Here is a 22,933-nt window from a genome sequence, read left to right on the forward strand (position 1 = left end):
GGACCATTCCCAGGGCATCACACGAAAATGGAAGAAAGGTGATAGTGAAGTGTAAAGTGTAGTTGTGTGAAAGATAAATCAATAAGTGTTAATATAATAAGAAAGAATTAAAATTACATAGATAATAAACAAACAAATAGAAAAGTGATGAAAAAGTAATTATGTGAATTAAGTGGTGATGCCCTGAAAAAGGCCCAGCCAGAATAACCCTGGGGGCCCCACGCCCAAATGCTCACCCCAAAATAATTATTGCTACCAAATAGTAGCACCCACTCTGGGTCATATAATTACAATTAATGTACTGCATGATAACAGCACATGTATAAGCTGAGAGCTGACTCACCGAGGAGGTACCCCAGAAAGCTCCAAATGGCACTATAAGGACTAGCACATCCTCCCAATGCTAGCTCCCTTCATGCCTCTCAGAAGTACAAATAGAAAGTATGGTGGTTGCTCAAATCAGCTTAATGATATTGCCCAGGTGCTTGTAAAGGGTGGGGTTTACACTGAACCAGAGAAAAAAAGGGATATTCCCTCCAGCACACTGCAGCAATATTGGCAAAAATACTTGAATCCTACATGATAACAGAATTCAGAGGTATTAGTTGCATACATTTGCAAATATATGATTAAGCGACGGGCCAACATCAAGGCTCCTCTATACCAGTGTCCCTAACATTAAGGGGTTCACGTCCGAGGCGCAAGATACCCCAAAAGAATCCAGCCAAGGACCATTCCCAGGGCATCACACGAAAATGGAAGAAAGGTGATAGTGAAGTGTAAAGTGTAGTTGTGTGAAAGATAAATCAATAAGTGTTAATATAATAAGAAAGAATTAAAATTACATAGATAATAAACAAACAAATAGAAAAGTGATGAAAAAGTAATTATGTGAATTAAGTGGTGATGCCCTGAAAAAGGCCCAGCCAGAATAACCCTGGGGGCCCCACGCCCAAACGCTCACCCCAAAATAATTATTGCTACCAAATAGTAGCACCCACTCTGGGTCATATAATTACAATTAATGTACTGCATGATAACAGCACATGTATAAGCTGAGAGCTGACTCACCGAGGAGGTACCCCAGAAAGCTCCAAATGGCACTATAAGGACTAGCACATCCTCCCAATGCTAGCTCCCTTCATGCCTCTCAGAAGTACAAATAGAAAGTATGGTGGTTGCTCAAATCAGCTTAATGATATTGCCCAGGTGCTTGTAAAGGGTGGGGTTTACACTGAACCAGAGAAAAAAAGGGATATTCCCTCCAGCACACTGCAGCAATATTGGCAAAAATACTTGAATCCTACATGATAACAGAATTCAGAGGTATTAGTTGCATACATTTGCAAATATATGATTAAGCGCCGGGCCAACGTCAAGGCTCCTCTATACCAGTGTCCCTAACATTAAGGGGTTCACGTCCGAGGCGCAAGATACCCCAAAAGAATCCAGCCATGGACCATTCCCAGGGCATCACACGAAAATGGAAGAAAGGTGATAGTGAAGTGTAAAGTGTAGTTGTGTGAAAGATAAATCAATAAGTGTTAATCAATAATCTGTAGAATAAGTGAGAGCTCAACTCAATGTTCTACTACTATGTAGAATACATGGGAAGTCAGCTCAACATACTTCTCTTTAGAATACACTAGCGACCCGCCCCATCTTAGCACGGGAGCAATTTCATCTCAGCAAAACTCCTTGCATCTCATATCAACATACGCCATGTCACCACAGTCCCTTGCATCTCACCACAACCCCCTATTTCTCACTCCTGACCCCTGCATCTCACCAGTTTCACCACAACCCCCACAGCTGCTGTCCTGCAGCGAGCAGGGGCCCGGCCACCAAGATGTGCTGGTAAGGGCAGGAGGATCATGGTTGGGAGATTTGTATTGCCGCTACTGTAAACATTATCAGCAGCATGTCCTCTGGGCTGGGGCACCTTTGCATATTTTTGCAGCCTCCACCATGGTGCCCCTGTCCAAGGCCAGCGCTGACTTCCATGGGAGATGCCTTCTGTTCACCGAGGGTGTGTGGCTGAGCGGGAACATCACACTGGAGAGGGAGCACTTCATGGTCGAGGAGTGGTGGCCTGAGTCCGTCTGCAGGCTCAGCATAGGGATGGCCATCGGAATCCGATGGTTACTAACCATCACTTTTTTTTTTCTGATGGTAGTGTTTTTACCACTTGATGGTGGCGGTCTGATGTTTGCAATATCGAATGGAAATTATTGAATGGTGTTCTGATATATATTTTTTTTAATTCCTGATAGCTATGACTCTCTTGGACCCTTCCTGGCTACTGTGTCTGCATCAGGCCATCTTTATGGCTGTCTCAGACATGACCTTGTTCAATCCCTGACTCCCTTCCCTCTTGGTTGCTTCTAAGCAACAGGGCACATTGCTACCTCTGATTGGCTCTCACAGGGCCTGATTGAGACCCGCTCGCGAGCACTATGCGCTCGCAAGCGGGTCAATGGTGGCCCAGTGCGCATGCGAACGACAGACCCGGCTCCGTCGTGCGCATGCGCGAGACCCGGATAGTGACGGGCAAACCGTCGCTCCGAGTCTCGTACCAAAAGGGGCGTACTGTTGATGTTGAGTGACAGCACGCCCCCTTTGCTGGGCGGGCCGGGTGAGCCCAAACGGAGGCTTTCCCATGTGAACGCCTCCGTTTGGGGCCCGGCCCCACTGACATCACGAGTGATGTCAGTGGGAGAGATTTCGGCTCTGTTTGAGACGAAATCTCTCTGGGGCTTGCGGCAATGAGACCCTACCACAAGGGTCTCGTCGCAAGCCCGATGGTCGCGATGGTCTTGACCATCGTGACCATCTTCCTGGCCGCTCGCTATAGCTGTGGGTGGTCACCAACAGCTATGCGAGCGGCCGGGAGGCTGCTTTAAAAAACCAGAAGGCAGGCCCTGATTCATAGCGAGCGCTCTGTCAGAGCGTCCGGCTCTGAATCAGGCCCACTGTCTTTTGGGGTTTCAGCACCATGGCCAGCTCCTATACATCAGCTTGGGGCAAGATTTGTTTCTGTGACTGTGCTTCACTAAAATCATCACTGCTCGGCTCCCTTTTGTCGCAGGTGAATGGTTCATATACCTAAACCTTCGTCGACCAATGCTGCATAGAATAGTTAAAACCCCATCAAAAGCCATACAGTGGTTTAAGAGATTAGCCCAAACAAACAGGTAGACTCCCAGGAACTTTATGAGAGAGAGAGAGAGAGAGAGAGACAGAGAGAGACACTTCTCTGTAGGATACATGGGAACTCAACTTAACGTCATACTTCTCTGCAGAATACATGGGAACTCAACTCAAAGTCATACTTCTCTATAGAAAGCATAAGAACTCAGCTCAACATCATAATTCTCTGGGCAATACATGGGAACTCAACAAAATGTCATACGCCTATGTAAAATACAGCTTAGCATACAGTTTCTGTGTAAGAAGTGTTTGTCATTTCAGTTGCTTTTTACTGAAATGACACACAGAACTGTGAATCACAATGCTGTGCCCATTGTAGGACAACTTTCCATCACACTGCTGTACACAACTCACCATCATGCGGATGTACAAAATATACAAGAATTCAGCACAACATCACGGTACTGTACTATACAACAGAGCATTACACTGCTGTACAACATATGGCAGAACACAACTCAACATCACAGAGCTGTACACAATACATAGCACACATCACACAGCAGTACACAACACATCACACAGCTGTGATCTGTGCACGGGAGCACTGCTCAGCAAGAAAGTGCTCCGCAGAATACTGTAAAAACACCACTGCACATATTACTGCAGAGGACCTCTCTACGGTACAACTCACTGACCTGTGAATATCGAGAGACACTTATCATCCCATTACAGATGATCACCACTCTGTAACATCACTGCTCCATTCAGCTCCACTCAGGAGAAACAGTTGTAACAGAGGCTGACCTGCATATTACAGGGGGACACTGCAGCAGAACACAGTGCTTAACACACCAGAAAGGAACATTACACAGCAATTCATTTTTTTCTACATAACATGAAAACACAGGTTTTCCATTACTAGGTGACACTTATTCGCACAGAGTGAGACAGCATAGTTTTACTATAGTCATACAGGCAGCATGATACTGTTCTGTTACACAAGCATTTATGGTGTCTGGCACTGGGTACACGTCAGTTATAACACTATATTCTGCTGTCCAGTTTGGTTTATGTAGGAATTATAGTAATCCTTACCCGCATGCGAATAAGCTGAAGTAATGCAGTTCTCACGTAATGATATGCATATATGTGTTCATTTAGTGCCGGCAGTTCTAGTAGGAAAAGATTACTTTCCAAGCTGCTGCTTAGATTGTAAGCTCTAGTGGTCAAAGGCCCTGATCCAGACCCGCTTGCAGCCGCTGGCTGCTCGCTGGGTCTGTGGGCGTTTTTAAAAAAAATATTTTTTGTTTCCAGGCCACTCGCAAAGCTGTGGGTGACCACGCACAGCTTGTGCGAGCAGGCTGGAGACCGTCGCGATTATCGCGACCATCGGGCTTGCGACAAGACCCTGGGGTAGGGTCTAGCTGCCGCAAGCCCGAGTGGACTTCCTGCTCTAATAAAGCAGGAAGTCCACTACTGACATCACTAGTGATGTCAGTAAGCCCTCCTACAAACGCCAGGCGTTCCTATGGGAACGCCTGCGTTTGTCCGGCCACCCCCCCTACCCGCCCACAAAACGGGGCAAGCTGTCAGTCAACATCGACAGCCGTCCCATCTTGTTGCGAGCCCCGGAGCAACTGAACTTCAGTCGATCTGCGAGGCTCGCGCATGGGCACACCGGACGCGGCGCATGTTCAGGGCTATAACATTGAGCCGCTTGCGAGCACTCTGCGCTTGCGAGTGGCTCTGAATCGGGCCCAAAGTCCATGGTACACTCAGCACTGAGTAGCTAAATTTCTAGTGAAATCTACTTAATCTCAAAATAGTTACCTGAACCATACATTCATTTTTATCCTCATTATTATTTACACAACCTGATTTCTTACTGAAAGAGTCAAGCCGCAACCAAAAAGAAGGGGCCCACAGAGGTACATGCTTTGTTCTTGGGGATCCTCAGCTTCCTGGCCCTAAATTAGTTGCATAGGTTTCTTTGGTGACTTACGTTCTCTGTATTACCATTAAACTCTATAAATAGAGAATGTATCTTTCATGGAAAATCTTAACTTATTTTACCAGAGTTTATGTTACTTGGTATCATTTAATACTAGTTAAATGATCTCGGAAATGGTCTACTTTTACAAAACATATATGGATGTGTCTTTATACACCTCTCTTTTTCGCATTGCGCCTGGCATAATTTAGAGTCGCTCCGCCACGGGCTGCGCCTCCCGTGCTTAAAGGCTTTTTGATGAGTTCTGCATCTTAATTCGCTAACCATGTGCAGAGCCGGTGATAGTGTACTAAGTACTGTACTTAGGATTAGTATTGTTAGTAGTGAAGGAAGTGGCATAAAGTAGCAGATTAAGCATACCGAGGTGTGGCGCCCGTCACTCATGCAGGTCTTTTCTCTTTTTACCCATCTTATATACTTTTTCCTGAATTTTGAATAGTAATTCGTTAATAGTGTACTAAGGGGCTGATTCAGAGAAGAATGCTATTGTACAGCCTCTGTGACTTTATACGTAGCGGCTGTGCAATAATACGCTAATGCCGCAGTAGGCGTATAGTGTAGTAGCAGCATCCGCGGGAACATCAGCCATACGAGTAACACGCAGGTTACTCAGGGTGGCCGGTGTTTCCATGCTGCTGGGGACCGTTAAGCTGCATCGGAAAAGGCAGGTTCACTGGCCCCGGCGAGCCTCGAAGATGGGGCCGACACACCCCTGTTTGTGAACACGCCGCCCGCCGCTGCCCATTCCACTCCCCCAAACGGCCACAGTATGTCAGTCATGCTGCGGCTTGGGGGCACAGCATGTGATCTCGCAGAATGAGCCCATAGGGTTTGCATACATCTCTGAATCAGGCACTACGATGCTTATAGTGTATTACAGGGGTAAATAACCCGTGGCACCTCAGGTGCTGTAGAACTACACTCCCCAGCATGCCCTGCCATGCAGGGATGGGTAGTTGCACAGCACCTGGAGTGCCACAGGTTGTCTACCCCTAGTGTACTAAGGGCCTGTTTCAGCAAGGAACGCAGATGCTAAGACGCACGCAATCGTTCAATGTTTGTGCTCTGCGCATGCGCATGCATCGCAGTGCACGTGCGCAAACTAGCAATTGCAATGGGAACTGCTATTGCTGAGGCTACGCAGACCCAGAGTGATTGATAGGATGTGCTGTTTGTGGGTGGTGCGGGGGGGATGTTTGGGCGGACGCAGGCGTGCTAGTGCGTTTCAAAGTCGTTGCACGGGCGTGCATAGATTATCCACTGTGTGGCTGTAAGTAGCCATAGCACTGACAGTGTGCGCGGCTGGTAGCAATTTCTGAGTAAGGTCAGGGCTTGTGCAAATGTGCATGTGGGTCCGATGTTACCGATGGTTTCGCTATGTTCCCCTAGTATATGGATGTGAGTAAGGGGAAGTGGGCATCCTTATGTTAGGCTGCGATCACAATGTGAATGCAAACATAAATAGCACTGCTGATATTAGCAACTGCGTTGCATGTGTATAAGCAGAATAGCGTTCCATAGTGAGTCAGGCCCTAAGTACATAGGATTAGTATTCTTTTGTCACAATGTATTGGTATAACGTAGCAATTTACATGTGACGCATATTTTAGGAAAAAGTCGCATGGCGGGGCTAAGCTGCTATGTGGTGCGATTTGAAGATAGGTGTATTTGGACACATCTACAGAAAACATATAATTTGATGAGCTACTGGGTAGGCCGGCTGACCAATTTATATTGCTGTGAGAGTGTTAAGCTGGCAGATATATTTATCGGCCAATATATCTGGTGCCCGTCGGCCAGTGTGTACCAGTGATATGTTTGTGAACGACGTCGTTCGCAGACATTTTGCGTCGGCTGTGCTGCACAGCTGATGGACAGATATGTCTGCAGATATATCTGTCCATCGGCAAGTGTGCCGATCGCCTGTACACAGGCAGCAGCAGCCATGGGGAGGGGGTCACAGCGTGACCTCTGGCCAGCGGGACCCACAGCTGCCTGGACGATGATGGTTGTTCAGTGCATATGAACAGCCATCATCTACAGATATATCTGCAGATCACTCGATCTACAGATATATCTTTGCAGTGTGTACCCACCTTTAGCATAGAGCAGGGCGGCAGGGGATGTTACCTCTAATAATTAACCCCTCTTATCTTTGCTGCACCTGCCAGCTGCTCTATTGCAAACATTATACAAACCCCAGGCGTGCACAGGTTTCTGTCTTTTGCCAACTCCCTTATGGATTCAGATGTGTTAAAGGTGTGGACATAAACCATTCATTTATAGTGCTGTTAGAAACAGAAAAAATTAGTTTATAGAGCCGTGCAGTTTCCACCAGTAACCTTGTACTGTAGCTTGTGAGAAGGGGCAGAGAGAGGGTGGGGGGGTACAAAGTACTTCCCTTCTGTGGTGGATATAATCACAGCCCCATCTGAGATATTGTAGGGGTGGATAAGCTTTCACGAGCAGCTCTTGGATAAGCTCTTCCCTTATGTGCTTTTCCATCCATTACTTATATATTGTTCACTCTAGGTCTGGTGTCGGGCAGGACGCCGGACCTAGAGAAAGGGTACATCTGTCCGAAAAGGGTGTGGCCAAGGAAAAGGGGGCGTGTCTTTAAGACGCGTCCCCTTTTCGTCACTCTTGGGGGCGTGCCCGGCACTTACGGACATGCCAGGCTGCTCCCAAACGCTGCTAAGAGTGTGAATGGATGCTCGGCACATGCGCCTGGCATCCATTCACCGGCGGTGACCGCTACACCTCAGTTTTCCCCACCCGCGGGCCGGAGGCTGTTTCAGCGGGACGCCGCGACGGAGGACAGGGTGCTTTTTGCCCTTTAGAAATAGGGAAGGGCGCGGCACCCTACTAAAATAGCCTAGCGGGAACGCTAACCCTGCTGCTTACTTGAGTGTTATGTCCGCTGATGCAGCAATGTTTAGAAACCTTGTCCTAGTCCTGCAATGCTTTGTACTGTACGTCACTGTTTTCTTGTCTTGCTCATTCTGTGGACTCCTTGTGGACCCATATTAGAGTGAATAAGCGATAATTAGGACCCCGCTGCACCCACAGCACCAGCTTTTGACCCTAGGAAGCAGCTGCGTTGGCCCTGCATGAAAGCATATCTTTTTAGGATATATATTTGGTGACTCCAATCATCTGTCAAATACATGCTAGAGCAGAACTCAAAGTTTATTGGCAGGAACAATGGCATGGAAGTGTATACATATACCACTTTTTGTAGTTACCTTTGCGAGAGAAGTCCAGAGAGTATATGCAGGTGGGCAGGCATTAGACTCCGCCCTCTTGCAGTAAAGTTCCACAAATCAAGCATATTTGAATAGTCGTCACTAGGCCCCCCCCCATTACCTTATAATTATATTATCTATATGTATGCAGAGTATATATTTACTGTACATGCCACACAGGCCTCTCACTCACTCCAAAATTGCCTCACATGCCCTCCGTCCCCCATTTGCCACAAAATGCACCAACATTAGTCAGACGCTGACAGGCAAGACCCGGATCCCTCTACGCAACCCTGGACCTCCATCCCATAGGAAGATGTGGTGCTCCGGTAACCAACGGCATCTAAAAATGGTATTGGTTCTCTCAAGCAAACTCCGAAAATTATGATGAATGGGCCCGTTACTTAAAACTTGCAATTTAGCATTTCCACACATGTAACGGCCCCATAAAGGATAATGAATAGGCCCCTATGACACTTTGCTTAGGAGAAAATGTATCATATATTTAATTTTAGTTACACTTTTTTGTGTTACATTAGTCTAGGGCAGTGGTTCCCAAACTGTTTTGAATCACGGCTCCCTAGAGTATCAGCATTGTTTTCACGGCACCCCTAAGCCAAAAGTCTTTCATTAAGAAATTCAGAAAAAAATGTAGCATAGTAGTAAAGTGAAGTAAATTGTGCAGACCTGTCATCCTTAGGTTCAGTTATGTGGTGGAGGACAGGTTTGCACTTCTGTTAGACCACATATTACATTACATTGACCATAAATAATTTCATTTGGTGCTGGACCACCAACCTGAGGCACCCCTGCAAGTGTCCCAAGGCACCCCAGGGTGCCACGGCGCACAGTTTGGGAACCGCGTTTGGGCAAGATGACAATCTCAGGTGAGTTTAGGCATGTTTTTCATCTCGCAAATTTACTGGTGAGTTTGGGAGAGATTTCTTTATTCTCACTCATAAGACTCTGGTGAGATCACATCTTCTCACCATTGTGCAACTTGGAAGTACTTTTCATGTAAGAAATACAACTCTCAAATTTACCAAGAATCGAGATTACAATCTCGGGTGAGATTGTAGCAAACTCGCAGAGAAATTGAAGTTTCAAACACTCCACCTCCTGAGCTGCAAGTTTGGGAGAAACATACACAGATCAGTGAGATTTGTGTATGTTTCTGCATGTGTACTTAATTTAAAGTGTTTATATTTAAAAAAATGACCTAGGGTCCCCTTCCGAAAAGACATAACCTACCCCGGACTGGTCATCCAGTCCTGGTTCCAGAAATTACGGGGAACAAAACGAGTAGGGTTCCACCGTAATTTTGGAACCAGCACCTGGCTGCAGGGCCAGTCCTGGTTTTAAATATAGGGGGAAAAATATTGCGTAGGGGTCCCCCTATATTTAAAACTAGCAACGGACCCAAACCGACCGGGGTGTATTGCCACAGCCAGGAGACCCTATCACCGGGGATAGATCAGCTGGCAACAGGTAAGTATGTGTGAGTGAGGTAGCTAAATAAAGTTTTACATTAGACGGTGTGTGTGTACTGTCTTTTTTTAACTATTTATTTTACAGTGTAGGTACGGGTGCTTGTAGTTCCAGAAGTGCCAAAGGGCAGGCATGCTGGCACCTGTAGTTCCACTGTAAAATATAATAGTTTATAACTATTTAACACATTATTACTCCTGTACCCACAGCCCAGAGGTGTGGGCAAGAGCCCCGGGTTTCAGACCAAGCATGGGGTTTCTGGAGAGGGGGGGACCCCTTCTTGTGGGGCTCCCCACCTCCCCTGAGATGCCCGGCTTAAGCTGACTGGCTTGGGGTGCGAATGCTTTGGCCATGGAGACCCAGTAATAGGGTCTCCTGGCTGTGGCATTACACCCCGGTCGGTTTGGATCCGGTGCTGGTTTTAAATATAGGGGACCCTATGCACTGGCCCTACTCGTTTTGTTCCCCATAATTTTAGGAACCAGGACTGGCTGAGCAGTCCGGGGCTGGTTATACTTTTGGGGGTACCCTACGTCATTTTTTTTTACATTTAACCCGTTTTTTACAGGTACAACACACAAGCAGCCTTCATATATCTCACTGATATGTGCAGACTGCTAGCTCGGGAGAGTTTTGCAGAGAGAAACACTGCAACTCGGGTGAATAATCTCATCTAAACTTGCTACTCGGGGGAGAAATCTCGATCTGCTTCACCATCGGAAAACTCACTTTCAGTTAAACTCACTTCTTAGTAAATTTGCGAGTTCAAAAACGGAAAATCACCAGAGTTTCGGCGATGCAAATCGAGTTTAAAAAACAAACTATCTCGATCAGACTCGATTCTTAGTAAATTTATCCCTAGGCCTCCCAAGGTTCCCGGTTTCCCCGAACAGTATTTTTATTGTTTTTTCACCCCAAATCCATACGTATTTTCCTATCATTTAATCTCCTCATGAATCCAAATTAGCAAATCAAGTTGGAATAGTTGATCTAACTCTTTGACCTTGTTTGGGACCTTAATAGGAAGCATGGGAGCCCTAATTTAGCCTAATAATGGGAGCCCTAATTTAGGGTTCTATTTACTAAGCAGTGTTAGGAGACAGAGTGAAAAGTGATAAGAAAGTGATAAGCCAATCAGCTCCTAACTGTCATTTGTAAAACACAGCCTGTGAGATGGCAGTTGGGAGCTGAATGGCTGGCACCTTATCACTTTTCACTCTGTCTCCTAACACTGCTTAGTAAATAGACCCCTTAGTCACCATGGAGACCTAGTGGCCAGGGTCTATTGGGCACTGTAATGAAAATTGTTTGCTTTGCTTTATATTATATCTTAAAACCAGTTTTATCTGTAGTCTCTCATTAACAAGCACAATTTCCCTGTGATATACCTGCATTGGTGAGCACATACACCCACGTCAGCAGACACATTGTAACCATTGACCCATACTTCCGTTATCTTTGCTATCCATCCAGAATACAAAAATACCACACATAGCTCACAAAGGTGCCAAGTGTCCATAATTCACCTCTAATTAGAGTCAGCTCCACCTAGGCAGCAGTAAGCAGCCTCTCGGGCATACTAAAAGAGATTGCGGAGCATTTTACATCTTCTTCATTTATATATTTGTACAAGAAATCTAAAAAAAAAAAAAATTTCAGCTGTGAAAAGACCATAATTCCAACATATCTTAATTGATTCGTGTTGTACTTGTAATAGCATTTGGATTTGATTATAGCTGGAACCTTTCAAATAGAAATATTGGTGCTCTGTGAAAACATACTAAGTAGAGATACCCATTACATGCAGGGCCGGCTCTACCATTAGGCAGCTGCCTAGGGGCGCCAGGATCTGGGGGGCGCTACAGCGTCTGCCCATCACAATATTAAGGATGTGTCTGAGAGAGGCATTTTTTGTTGTACTAAATGCAGGTGGCAGCTATGGAACTAAGATGATGCCGGTGGTGGGTGGTGGCTCAGTAGGGTGCCGAGAAAGCTTGCACCGGCCCTGATTACATCTACATCTGATTACAATCAAGGATAGCCGTGGGAGAATTTGACCAGTGATAGAGCAACAGTCATAGCAATTTGACCTGGGCTCCGGGGCTGGATAGGTGACCCCCCCCCCTCATGCACTTGATCCTGAAATGATCCAGGCTGCTAGTCTTGCACGTGTCCTGTCAGGCAAACAGCAGGAACATGTGGTGATGGGAAGATATGGAAGCAGACATTGAGAACACACAGGGGCAGGTGAGAGATACTGAAAGATAGGTAAGGCCTAGAAAATGCACGGGGAAGGTGGACCAGCAAGGTGTGTGTGACAGATGTTGCTGTCCTGGGTTTTGCCATACTTGCCTACACTCTTTACGGGCTCCCAGGAGAGTCGTCCTTCCTCACACTTCCCTTTGTTGTGAAAGTGGGCAGGACAGGCCTTGACGACTCAATACGTAACATAATGTCCGGCTTTGTGCATCAGGTATCAGGTTTGGGGCCATGATGATGGAATTGTATTATCACGCTCCGAAAAAAAGTAAGCAAGTATGGGCTCAAAGGCTCATAACCATACAACAGTCAGTTATTGTGACAAAGATCTCTGCGTGTAAGTAAGTTTATATTTGCTTTAACGTTTAATTTTTGTTTTTGTTGAGCCCTATTTTATGGAGAATCATTGAGTTTTTTTGTGTTTTATTAGAATTGATGATATTTGACTTCTCCTTTCACTAATATCTCATTTCTTTTCTCTGCAGCTTGCTCCGAGGATGCCGGTACAAGTCTATACTTTGTGAATACTTCCCTGCTACAGATCACATTTTCCAGCACAGTGGGGGTGTTCATCCCCTGCCCTGTGGCTGGATCTCCCAGCGCCACCCTCCGATGGTACCTGGGGACGGGAGATGATATTTACGACGTGCCACACATTAGGCATGTCCACGCCAATGGCACACTCCAGCTGTACCCCTTCTCCCAGTCCGCTTTCAATAGCTTTATACATGACAATGACTATTTCTGTACAGCCGAGAACTCCGCTGGCAAAATCCGGAGTCCGAACATCCGCGTCAAGGCTGGTAAGTGGAGAAGCGGCTAATGGTTATTGCTGGAATATGTTTAGTGGGACACCAAACCCAATGAGGGGTACAGGTGTCTTAAAAGTAAACAAAAAATTGTTACGTGCCAAAAGATTTATAGAAAATATATATCTGATACATATGCAGAAACATACACAGTGGGCTGTGACCACGAGGATACTTCCTGGAGTTTTGGAATATTTTCTGTATAGGACAGTGATTCCATCCGCTGTGTCAGGTCATATACTGTAGGTCACAAGAATTGATAGTAAAAGGGACAGCAAATTCTGTAAAGAAGCTGAAGATACAGATGTGTCCTTACACATCTTTTCTGCAGTCTCGCTAAAAAGCCACTCTCGATGCGCTGGGTCCCGTGAGACTCTGCCGGGCGTCCATTTTGTGTTTTTTTTTTTTTTTGTTACGAAATTGCGTCTAAGTGGCAATGCGATGGAACTAGGACGCACCAGCAGACTGTGCTGATTCATTTTATATATGATACCGGTATGTCTTTGTCCAACTGAGTCTCTTAATCTGTATACGCAGTGCTACAATGTAGCGGCCGCAGCTTTTTTCATTCCAAGTTCCGTTATTCTTGATATACAGACTCAGGTGCACACAGGGGCCTGATTCATTAAGGATCGCTATTGCTAATGCGTACGCAGACGGGCGATTGTTGCGTACTGTGCATGCGTATGTATCGCAGTGCGCGAAGATACCACTACGATCGCATCGTGATCACATAGACCATGGTAAGCCATCGCAGAGTGATTGACAGGCAGTGAGCGTTTGGGGGTGGTGACGGTGGAGTGGTTGGAGAAACGCAGGCGTGCCTGTCCGTTTGAACGCCGTTGCATGAGCGTGCATACATTAGCCGGTGCGGCATTTCGACAGCATTGCAATGGCAATCATTAGCATATTTTCGCAGAACAGCTGTGTGCGATTACGGAGCTGCGATCGCAATAGGGATTCTTAATGAATCAGGCCCACAGTCTGCTGGTGCGTCCTAGTCGCACTGCATGGTGACTTAGATGCATTTTCAGCAAACAAAAGACACCTGGCATTAGCAGGGTCTCACGGGACCTGGCGGCTCACTCAAGCCAGGCAAGTCGCGCTGCGTGGCATACTGAGACTAGATGTGTGAGGACACATCTGTATGCAGTGTTTGCTATGTGCCATGAAAATATCTGTAATTAACTTTACACTTCACCACTCTGGTTTTACATACAGTATGACATACATACATACTTTAACAATTGTGTCACCAAATAATGTGCCACCTGTACCAACAGTGCACAAGTGCATGAAACGTGGATCTAGTATAATATATCAGGATGTGATATTATACTGGCAAATTACTTTCAAAATAAGATTTGGGTTTTTTGGATTATTGCTGTACAGTAAAAGGGTATTACTGCATTTACCTGTCCACTAGGGGGCACCCTCCCATTAGTATCAGGGTTAGTTACTAGTATTACCCTAGTTGTAAATGTCCAGTGTGTAGGTGTACTGACTAAGGGCCTGATTTGGTAAGGATCGCTAATGCATTCGCGGTTGCAATCACGTACGCAAGTCTGCTGCGAGAGTATTCAAAGCACTGGCATGGACAGCATGCAGATGCCCACTTCCCCTCTCGCACATCCATAATACCTTGCAATCCAGCCAAAACATCGGTACCATCGAGTACCATCGGAGCCACTTGCACAATTAAGGCATGTCAGACCTCACTTAGAAATTGCTGACTTTCCTGTACGCAGTGAGCACTCAAGCTACGTATGGCATCGCAGTGGCTAATTTAAGCGCGCCCCTGTAATCGCGTTCAATCGCACTGGCACTCCTGCGTTCGGCCGACCACTCCCCGTAACCACCCACAAACGGCACTTCCTGCCAATCACGTTACTTTACAATGAATCAGCGTGATCTCTGCAATCACTTTGCCGTTCGCAGTGAGCCGCTTGCGCACGCGCATTGTAATGCATACCCATGCGCAGAAAGCAAACATCGGCCGTTTGCATACGTATTAGCATCTGTGATCCTTGGTGAAGCAGGCCCTAAATGTCCTCTACACACCAATGATGTGTCCCCAGTTGTTGGAGGGTTCTATTAGGCTTTTTCGCTGACCCCAGGAACTGTACACACCTCTTGTCACTGCTGCAGCATCTCTGCTAGATGTTCTAGCTGACTCCTATATCAGTTACCAGCCCTCCTTTCATACTAGTGGTTAGAACAGCCCTTTTAACCAATCCGTAATCCCCTTGTCCGTCTACGAGGGTCAGTCTGTACATTAATGTGCTGTAGTATGCCAGGTACATAATAAAATAGTTTCCCATAACGTGGTTCAAGAGGATGGGGAACCAGTTCAATGCAAAAAAAAACATAACCATATCAACCAATCAGCAATTAGCTTTTATCTGTCTATTGCTAGTTATAAAAGCAAACATATGAATGGTTGTCATGGTTTAGTGCACATTTGCTCCTTTGAGCAATTGTAGTAATTAGCCCTTTACGACGAGATGCGGTCAGAATCCCAACTGCTGGAATCCCAAAGGTAAGTACTGGGGTTAGGGGGAGGATTAGGGTAAGGGGTTAGGCACTAGGCACTAGCGAGAGGGTTAGCCTGTGGGGGGGGGTGAGTTAGGTTTAGGGTGTGGGGAGGGAGGGTTAGGTTTAGGCACTAGGGGGAGAGGGTAGGTTTAGGCACTGGGGAGGGATGGGGAGGGGTAGGGTTAGGAGTACTTACCTTTAGGCATCGGCATTGTAACCTGGTCGGGGTGTCGGCGTTGGAGTTCTGACCGCTGGGATCCCGAGCACTGGCATCCCGTACCCAATCCCTTTACGACAGGTAAGTAAGCAATATGGTGGCTTTCATTCATATTAAAAAATGCTTATATGCAGAATAATAATGTTCTCAGGAGCATAATGACATATGTTTTGCTAGACATGAACCAAAATTATAAACAGTATATTTTCCCTTTACGCCGTATTTGTCAGTGCAGGGAGAGACCAGTCACATCTGTACTCTCATCTCTCACCTGCTGATAGACTTACAGGCTGTTTATCTGGATCAGTGGATATAGTTTATATTACACCAGGTGTCAATCCAGTTAGAAATGACAATAACAATATATATTACAATTTCAGAGAAGGACAAAAATTGTTTTTGGTTTTCCAAACAATACAAAATGGAAGTTGGTAAAGAGGAATGAAAAATAATCTTAGGTAGAGATAAATTACAATGTGTTAGTGCCATGAACTTCCTGTTTTCTGACATCAAGAGCCCGTATTTACCATCCTTGCTAATTTTTATGGACTGCACACAGCAATAGGGTAATTTGACTATTTACAATAATTGGCCATACTGCACACTAATCTGAAAAGCATTTCACTTGTAGCATGGAATATTCAAATTACCAGCAACGGCTGGAGAGTTAGGGGTATATTTAATAATTATCGGATTTTAAACCTGATATAATTATAATTTCTTATCGCTGCTTATTGCGGCAAAAAGAAATTAAGGTTAATCAGATTATTAAAAGCACATACAGGGTCTGAGCCCATTCCTGTCATGTGTAAAAGTAAAGTAACCGCTAATGCGACCACTTAACATCCTGGTACGGGGGGCCGGCCCTGCTACATTGCATGCACGCATACTTGCCGACATTCAGGAGGGGGCAGCCAGGTTGGCATAGCAGGGGGGGGCATGGCGTGGCATGGGGGTGTAGCTAGAGACATTACCCATCAATAGAAGTGGGGAGAGTGTGACCACATGATCGCGCATCTTCGTGGTCCCCGCTACACAATGCCGAGATTACCAGGACTGTGAAGAAGGGAGCAGGGCCATGATGACGCGTTTCGGGGGGAAACACGTTATCAGTCCCCCCCCACACTGCAAGGGTGTGGGGTCCAGGGAAAGGCCGTCCCGGGATGGTGGGCAAGTATAATGCAGGGTCATCAGAGTACCCATGTGCTATTGCCCATTGTCGGGGAGGAATCTTATAGATCCATCTCCCAGTAAACTTTGCCATCTGTAGCCCACAGGCCATAACGACTGCCAATCCAAGCATTCCAGAGCTCTTTATATTCTGTATTATACCAGGCCCCCTAGCAACCTAATGCAGTAACCATGTATAATTTGAGTGAACAGTCTGGAACCTGACACCTAGAGGAGGGAGCGGGTCCTCAGGCAGTGGGGCCCACTGGGGATTTCCCCTGTACCCCGTGGGCCAGTCCAACAAAGCTTGGAGACAGATAAAGTGGAAAGGAAGAAAGTACCAACCAATCAGCTCCTATCTCTAATTTTTCAAACACAGCCTGTAAAATGACAGTTAGGAACTGATTGGTTAGTACTTTAGCTCTCCACAAGCTTTGATACATATTCCCCTGTAAGCTAGATAAACGACAAATAGAAGGTAAAACCAGACAAACAGCCTGGTTTTGCCTTTAAAATGATTGCCGCTTTAAAAATATGGGAAGACTCACAGGAGTTCCCACAGCGGCACCAGATCGCACCCTATTACATAAGTCCCCAAGGCTTGATACAGCTCAGACATTGATGTAACTAGGGTATATGGAGCCCAGGGCAAAATTAAAAAAGGATCTCCGCCCCCCGAGTGCGTGTGCCGGAAAATGGGCGTGGTCACATACCACAAGGGGCGTGGCCACTGGAAAATTGGGCATGTCAACACGACACAACCCTTTCTCTTCACTCTGGCAACATTCCTCTCCATTATATATGCACCTTAATGACCCGAGTAGTAGTGCCCCTCTTGCATTGCCCACTGTAGTAGTGTCCCTAATACAGGCCCCCCTATGCAGTGCCCCCAGTAAAAGTCCCCTTTATGCAGGCCACCAGTAGTGCCCCTTATACAGTACCCCCAGTAGTGGTCCCCCTTATGCAGGCACCCAGTAGTGGCCCCCTTATGCAGGCACCCAGTAGTGCCCCTTATACAGTGCCCCCAGTAGTGGTACCTCTTATGAAGGCCCCCAGTAGTGCCCCTTATACAGTGCCCCCAGTAGTAGTCCCCCTTATGAAGGCCCCCAGTAGTGATCCCCCCTATGCTGTGCCCCTTATACAGTGCCCCAGTAGTAGCCCCCCTATGCAGTGCACCCAGTAGTGACCCCCTATGCAGTGCCCCTTATATAGTGCCCCCAGTAGTTGTCCTCCCTATGCAGTGCCCCCAGTAGTGCCCCTTATATAGTGCCCCTAGACCCCCTATGCAGTGCCCCCAGTAGTTGTCCTCCCTATGCAGTGCCCCCAGTAGTGCCCCTTATATAGTGCCCCTAGACCCCCTATGCAGTGCTCCCAGTAGTAGTCCCCCCTATGCAGTGCCCCCAGTAGTGCCCCGTATATTGTGCCCCCAGTAGTAGCCCCCCCTATGCAGTGCCCCCAGTAGTGGCCCCTTATGCAGTGCCCCTTATATAGTGCCCCCAGTAGTAGTCCTCCCTATGCAGTGCTCCCAGTAGTGCCCCTAGACCCCTATGCAGTGCTCCCAGTAGTGCCCCCAGTAGTAGTCCCCCCTATGCAGGGCCCCCAGTAGTGCCCCTATATTGTGCCCCCAGTAGTAGTCCCCCCTATGCAGTTCCCCCAGTAGTAGTCCCCCCCTATGCAGTGCCCCTAATAAAATGCCCCCAATAGTAGTCCCCTCTATGCAGTGCCCCCATTAGCGGTCCCCCCGATGCAGTGTCTCCATTAGTGCCCCCCAGTAGTCCCCCCCAGCAGTGCCAAAGACACACAAGAAAAAAAGCAAAAACAAACACCTGAAGTGAATACCCGCTCCTGCGACCGCCGCAGTCTGCTCGTCTGTCCTCCCGGGCTGGCCCGCTCTGCATTATGGGAGAGATGTCTCCCATCACCCACTGTGGGGGAGCCGGAAGATGGAGCTCATGAGTAAGCTCCAGCCTGGCTCCGGCAGTAGGCGCAGCACAGCAGTCAATGAGAGTCTGTCTGACTCTCATTGACTGCCAAAACAAACACTGCCGCCAGATAGTTGGAGTGTACTAGCCGGCGGCGGCGGCGTTTGTTACTCCGTGCGGTCTGCACTACACTGACCACCAGTGTCCTGGACCTGGGCCAGCGACGCCCCCTTAGTTACGCCACTGCTCCCAGACAATCTGAGATTTGCAGTTTATCCAATCAATGTTTCTCAAACTCGTCCTTCAAGGACCCCTAACAGTTCATGTGTTATGGACCGACTATGGATCTTTTAAAATGTGACGGTTAATAATGTGCACCAGCTAGGAAGTCTGGAAAACATGAACTGTCAGGGATGCATTAGAAACGAGCTTTGCCACCCCCACCTTAATCTTTTGTATTGTGATGAAGCTATTGCTACTCCTGCATTTGCCTACAGTAGAGAGGGAACCAGGCATATAAAAATGGGAACACTTTAAAAAGTAAGCATTCATGGAATAACAGTATACTGTATGTAGTTTATTTTTGTGTTCTTGATTAATTGCATGCCTAGTGTAACTTGAATTCAGGGTTGTTTTGTATGCATCCAGGGATAGTTTTTATTATTAATATGGAGAAGTTTTTATTATTAATATGGAGTAAACTCAGGCTACTTTTATACAGTATGTTCAGTTACTGGGTTTGCTATGTCATTATCCCTGTTAAATGCACTAAAAGTATACAGCAGGAGCCTATAACTGGATGTGTCTCAGCGTGGTGTTCTGATACTCTAGACACAAATTTAGACTTTTCAGGGGACTGACAGAAAGGTCTAACCAACTGGCGGAATAAGTAAAATGCAGGAAAGAGGGTGTTTGGTCTGGTGACCCATTGTGATGGAATTGTAGCTGAGAAGCTCCCACTGCTAAGGGTGGTTTTTGGCATTAATCTGCTCCTTCTCTTGCTATTCCCATATAAACACATATCCCACCTTCACTAAATCTCCATATGTCTGCCAAAATGAAAAACGCATCTCAAGGACAGTGCCAATTGTTCTGTGGAAGAAACCTCCACTATGGAGGACCCAAGGTAGCTGAGATGAATGCTTCACTGTGGAAGGTGACAAAGACCAGGGAGGGAGATGTATCTAATATTCTAAAGAGAAAATGTTGCCCATAGCAACCAATCAGCTTTTAACTGTCATTAAATAAACTGTGATTGATAAATGACAGCTAGAAGCTGATTGACTGATATGGGGGACATCTCCATTTTTGTTCTCTATAGAAAGTTTGAGGCATCTCCTCCCAGGACACCGACTGAAATAGTATGCGTACATGTCGTTGTGGAGAAACCCAGGAGTTTAACTCAGCTCATAAACGTCACCTGTATGATCTCTCTATACACTGTACAATCTTTATCATGCTTTACATGAATTTCTATTGGAACCAATGGACTTGCATAACAGCACCCCATCCATATGAGTATACATTAAAGCAGTGGTTCCCAAACTTTCTTGAGTCAGGGGGCCCTATAGTATCAGCATTTTGTTCTTCTCTGCACGCCTAGGCCAAATGTTTCCTATGATTTAATTGTGCTTACCTGTCATAATTAGGGTCAGTAAGATATACATTGGTTTATTGCTTCTAACCATTAACAACCTTATCAAGCTTAATTAACTTAAACTAATAAATAACGATACAGGCAACAAGAGCTTGGCTAAAAGGTCACAGATTTTATTTATAATTAATTAATTAACCTAACCAGGGTGGCAAAGAGACGCTGCAGGCTCAGTTCTAGCTTTTACATTGCTCCAATACTCGGGGAACGACTGAAACGTCCCCCCTCTAGACACACTAACGATGCGAGGGTCCCACTTCCCTCCTGGGCCAATCCGAGACGCTTCCGTGCAAAAGCGCCCGGGTCCCCCCGCACGGAGAAGGAGAAATTTGCAGGGTTCATCGAGGGCAAGTGCCCCCACAAAGTTATCTTGCACCACATAAAGCCACTGAGCTGCAGCATGCTCCCGCTATGCTGCGCCTCCCCTAAATTGGGAAAAGAGAGGTTAGTGTGACACAACAAAACCAGTAACGGGTGAGATGGTGGGTTTCAAAGATCCAGAAATAAGAGGCTGTCTACATGCAAACCAGCCACTATATACTGATCATCTGACCACTCCCTCAAGCAATATCATTGGCTCTACCAACCAGCTGACCAGACAGCACCAAAAACTGCCCAGCAACAAGGCTGTCATCAACAGCCATACAGCAAAAAACACCAGTATTCTTACATAGTCTCACGCTTATCCAGCCTTCGCTTACTATTATGTGGTACTATTATGTGGTGGTGGACAAGGTTGTGTTTCTGTGTATATACCTATTTTATATTTTGCAGCCATCAGCACTGGTCTTGCCTATCACATTGGCCATACATAATTTGATTTGGTCATCATCCCATTGCACCCCTGTAAGGGGAAGCAGTCGGGAAGCCGACGGTCGCAATGCCGACCGCTGGCTTCCCGACTGCCTAATCCCGGCAAGGTTCAAATGACAGGCATCAAAATCCTGACGCCTGTCATTAGACCTACGCCGGGGCTCGACACCCGGCTTACCGATCAAAGATAAGCCGGGCACGGACAGCCGCGGGGTGGGAAGGGGGGGAGGGTTAGGTTAGGAGCTCCCGAGGGGGACTTAGGGTTAGGCTAGGGGAAGAGGGCCGGCGGTAAATCATACTGATTCCCATGTAAGTGACCCCTAGCATGACACCCAGTTTGGGAACCACTGCATTACAGAAAGAAGTAATTAAATATAGAACTTTATTGCATATATACTGTATAGTATCCATTATGGCCCTGATTCAGAGCCGGACGCTCTGACCAGAGCGCTCGCTCTGAATCAGGGCCCACCTCCATTAAAATGGAGCGTCCTCCTGGACGCTCGTATAGCTGTGGGTCACCACCCACAGCATATACGAGCGTACAACAAGATGGTCGCGATGGTCTTGACCATTGCGACCATCGGACTTGCGAGTGAAACCCTGTGGTCGGGTTTCTCAACCGCAAGGCCAGGAGTGATTTTGGCTCTATCAGAGCCAAAATCACTCCCACTGACATCACTACTGAGAACCACAAGCACCAGCATGCAAGGCATTACGGTCCCGCTGGTACCTGTAGTTCCACAGCCAATGAAATACTTAAATGAAAACAACACACACCGTGTCAGTAAAAGTTTATTATAACATACATGCACACACACATGCACACTCACACTCACTATCAAACATACTCACCTAGTATCCCTGATGACATCATGTCCCCTTGTCCGCTACATTGTATCCAAATATGTAACCACAGGGTTACTTGAGATGAACCTTGTGGTTACATCATTGTAGCATTTCCCACCATAGACTTCAATGGAGATTTGACACCATTGAAGTCTATGGAGGAGACAGGCTGACCGCACACAGCCAATCAGCGAGCAGCTCCGACGAAGAAGCCCGCTGATTGGCTGGCGGCTCCTGCAATGACTGGGCACACATGTGCCCCAGTCATTCGCGCGGAGGAAAGGTATGTGTAAACACATACCTTTCCTCCTGTTCAGCATGGTTTCGGGTTTTTAGTTTATTTGGTTTTAACCCCCTGGATGCATACAGGGACCGAAGAGGGCATGAACATCGCATAGGAGAGGTGAGTATGGATTTTTTATTACAGGTACCCCTATGGATTTCTTCTGGACAAGGGGACATTATGTCATCAGGGATACTAGGTGAGTATGTGTGTCAGTTAGTGTGAGTGTGCATGTGTGTTTAAATAAAATTGTACTTTCACAGTGCATCTTGTCTTTATTTCAATATATTTTTTGCAGTGGAACTAAAGGCCCGTAATGCTCCGCATGCTGGTACTTGTGGTTCTCCAAGTAGTTCCACAGCAAAAGACAATATTTACAGTTCTATTTTTCACAACACATTTACACTATCAACCCGGCACCCAACGGCCAGGGGTGCAGGGGAAGCCCCGGGCTATCAGCCCTGGCCTGGGCTGACTAGCGGTCAGGGGTAATGCTTTGGCTGGGGAACCTGGTGAAAGTGTTTC

General features: G+C 46.6%; 1 protein-coding gene across 2 annotated transcripts in view; it reads left to right on the forward strand.

Moving 5' to 3' along the window:
* DSCAML1 (DS cell adhesion molecule like 1) overlaps positions 1-22,933 on the forward strand; it is a 285,411-nt gene that overhangs the window by 31,802 nt on the left and 230,676 nt on the right. For both annotated transcript variants that reach the window (XM_088456013.1, XM_088456014.1), the window contains exon 2: positions 12,642-12,959. In XM_088456013.1, coding sequence (XP_088312139.1) covers positions 12,642-12,959 — 318 coding nt within the window. The remainder of the gene's footprint in view (positions 1-12,641; positions 12,960-22,933) is intronic.

Source organism: Taudactylus pleione, unplaced genomic scaffold, assembly GCF_031769625.1.
Source record: "Taudactylus pleione unplaced genomic scaffold, aTauple2 ptg000683l, whole genome shotgun sequence".
Taxonomy (NCBI): Eukaryota; Metazoa; Chordata; class Amphibia; order Anura; family Myobatrachidae; genus Taudactylus; species Taudactylus pleione.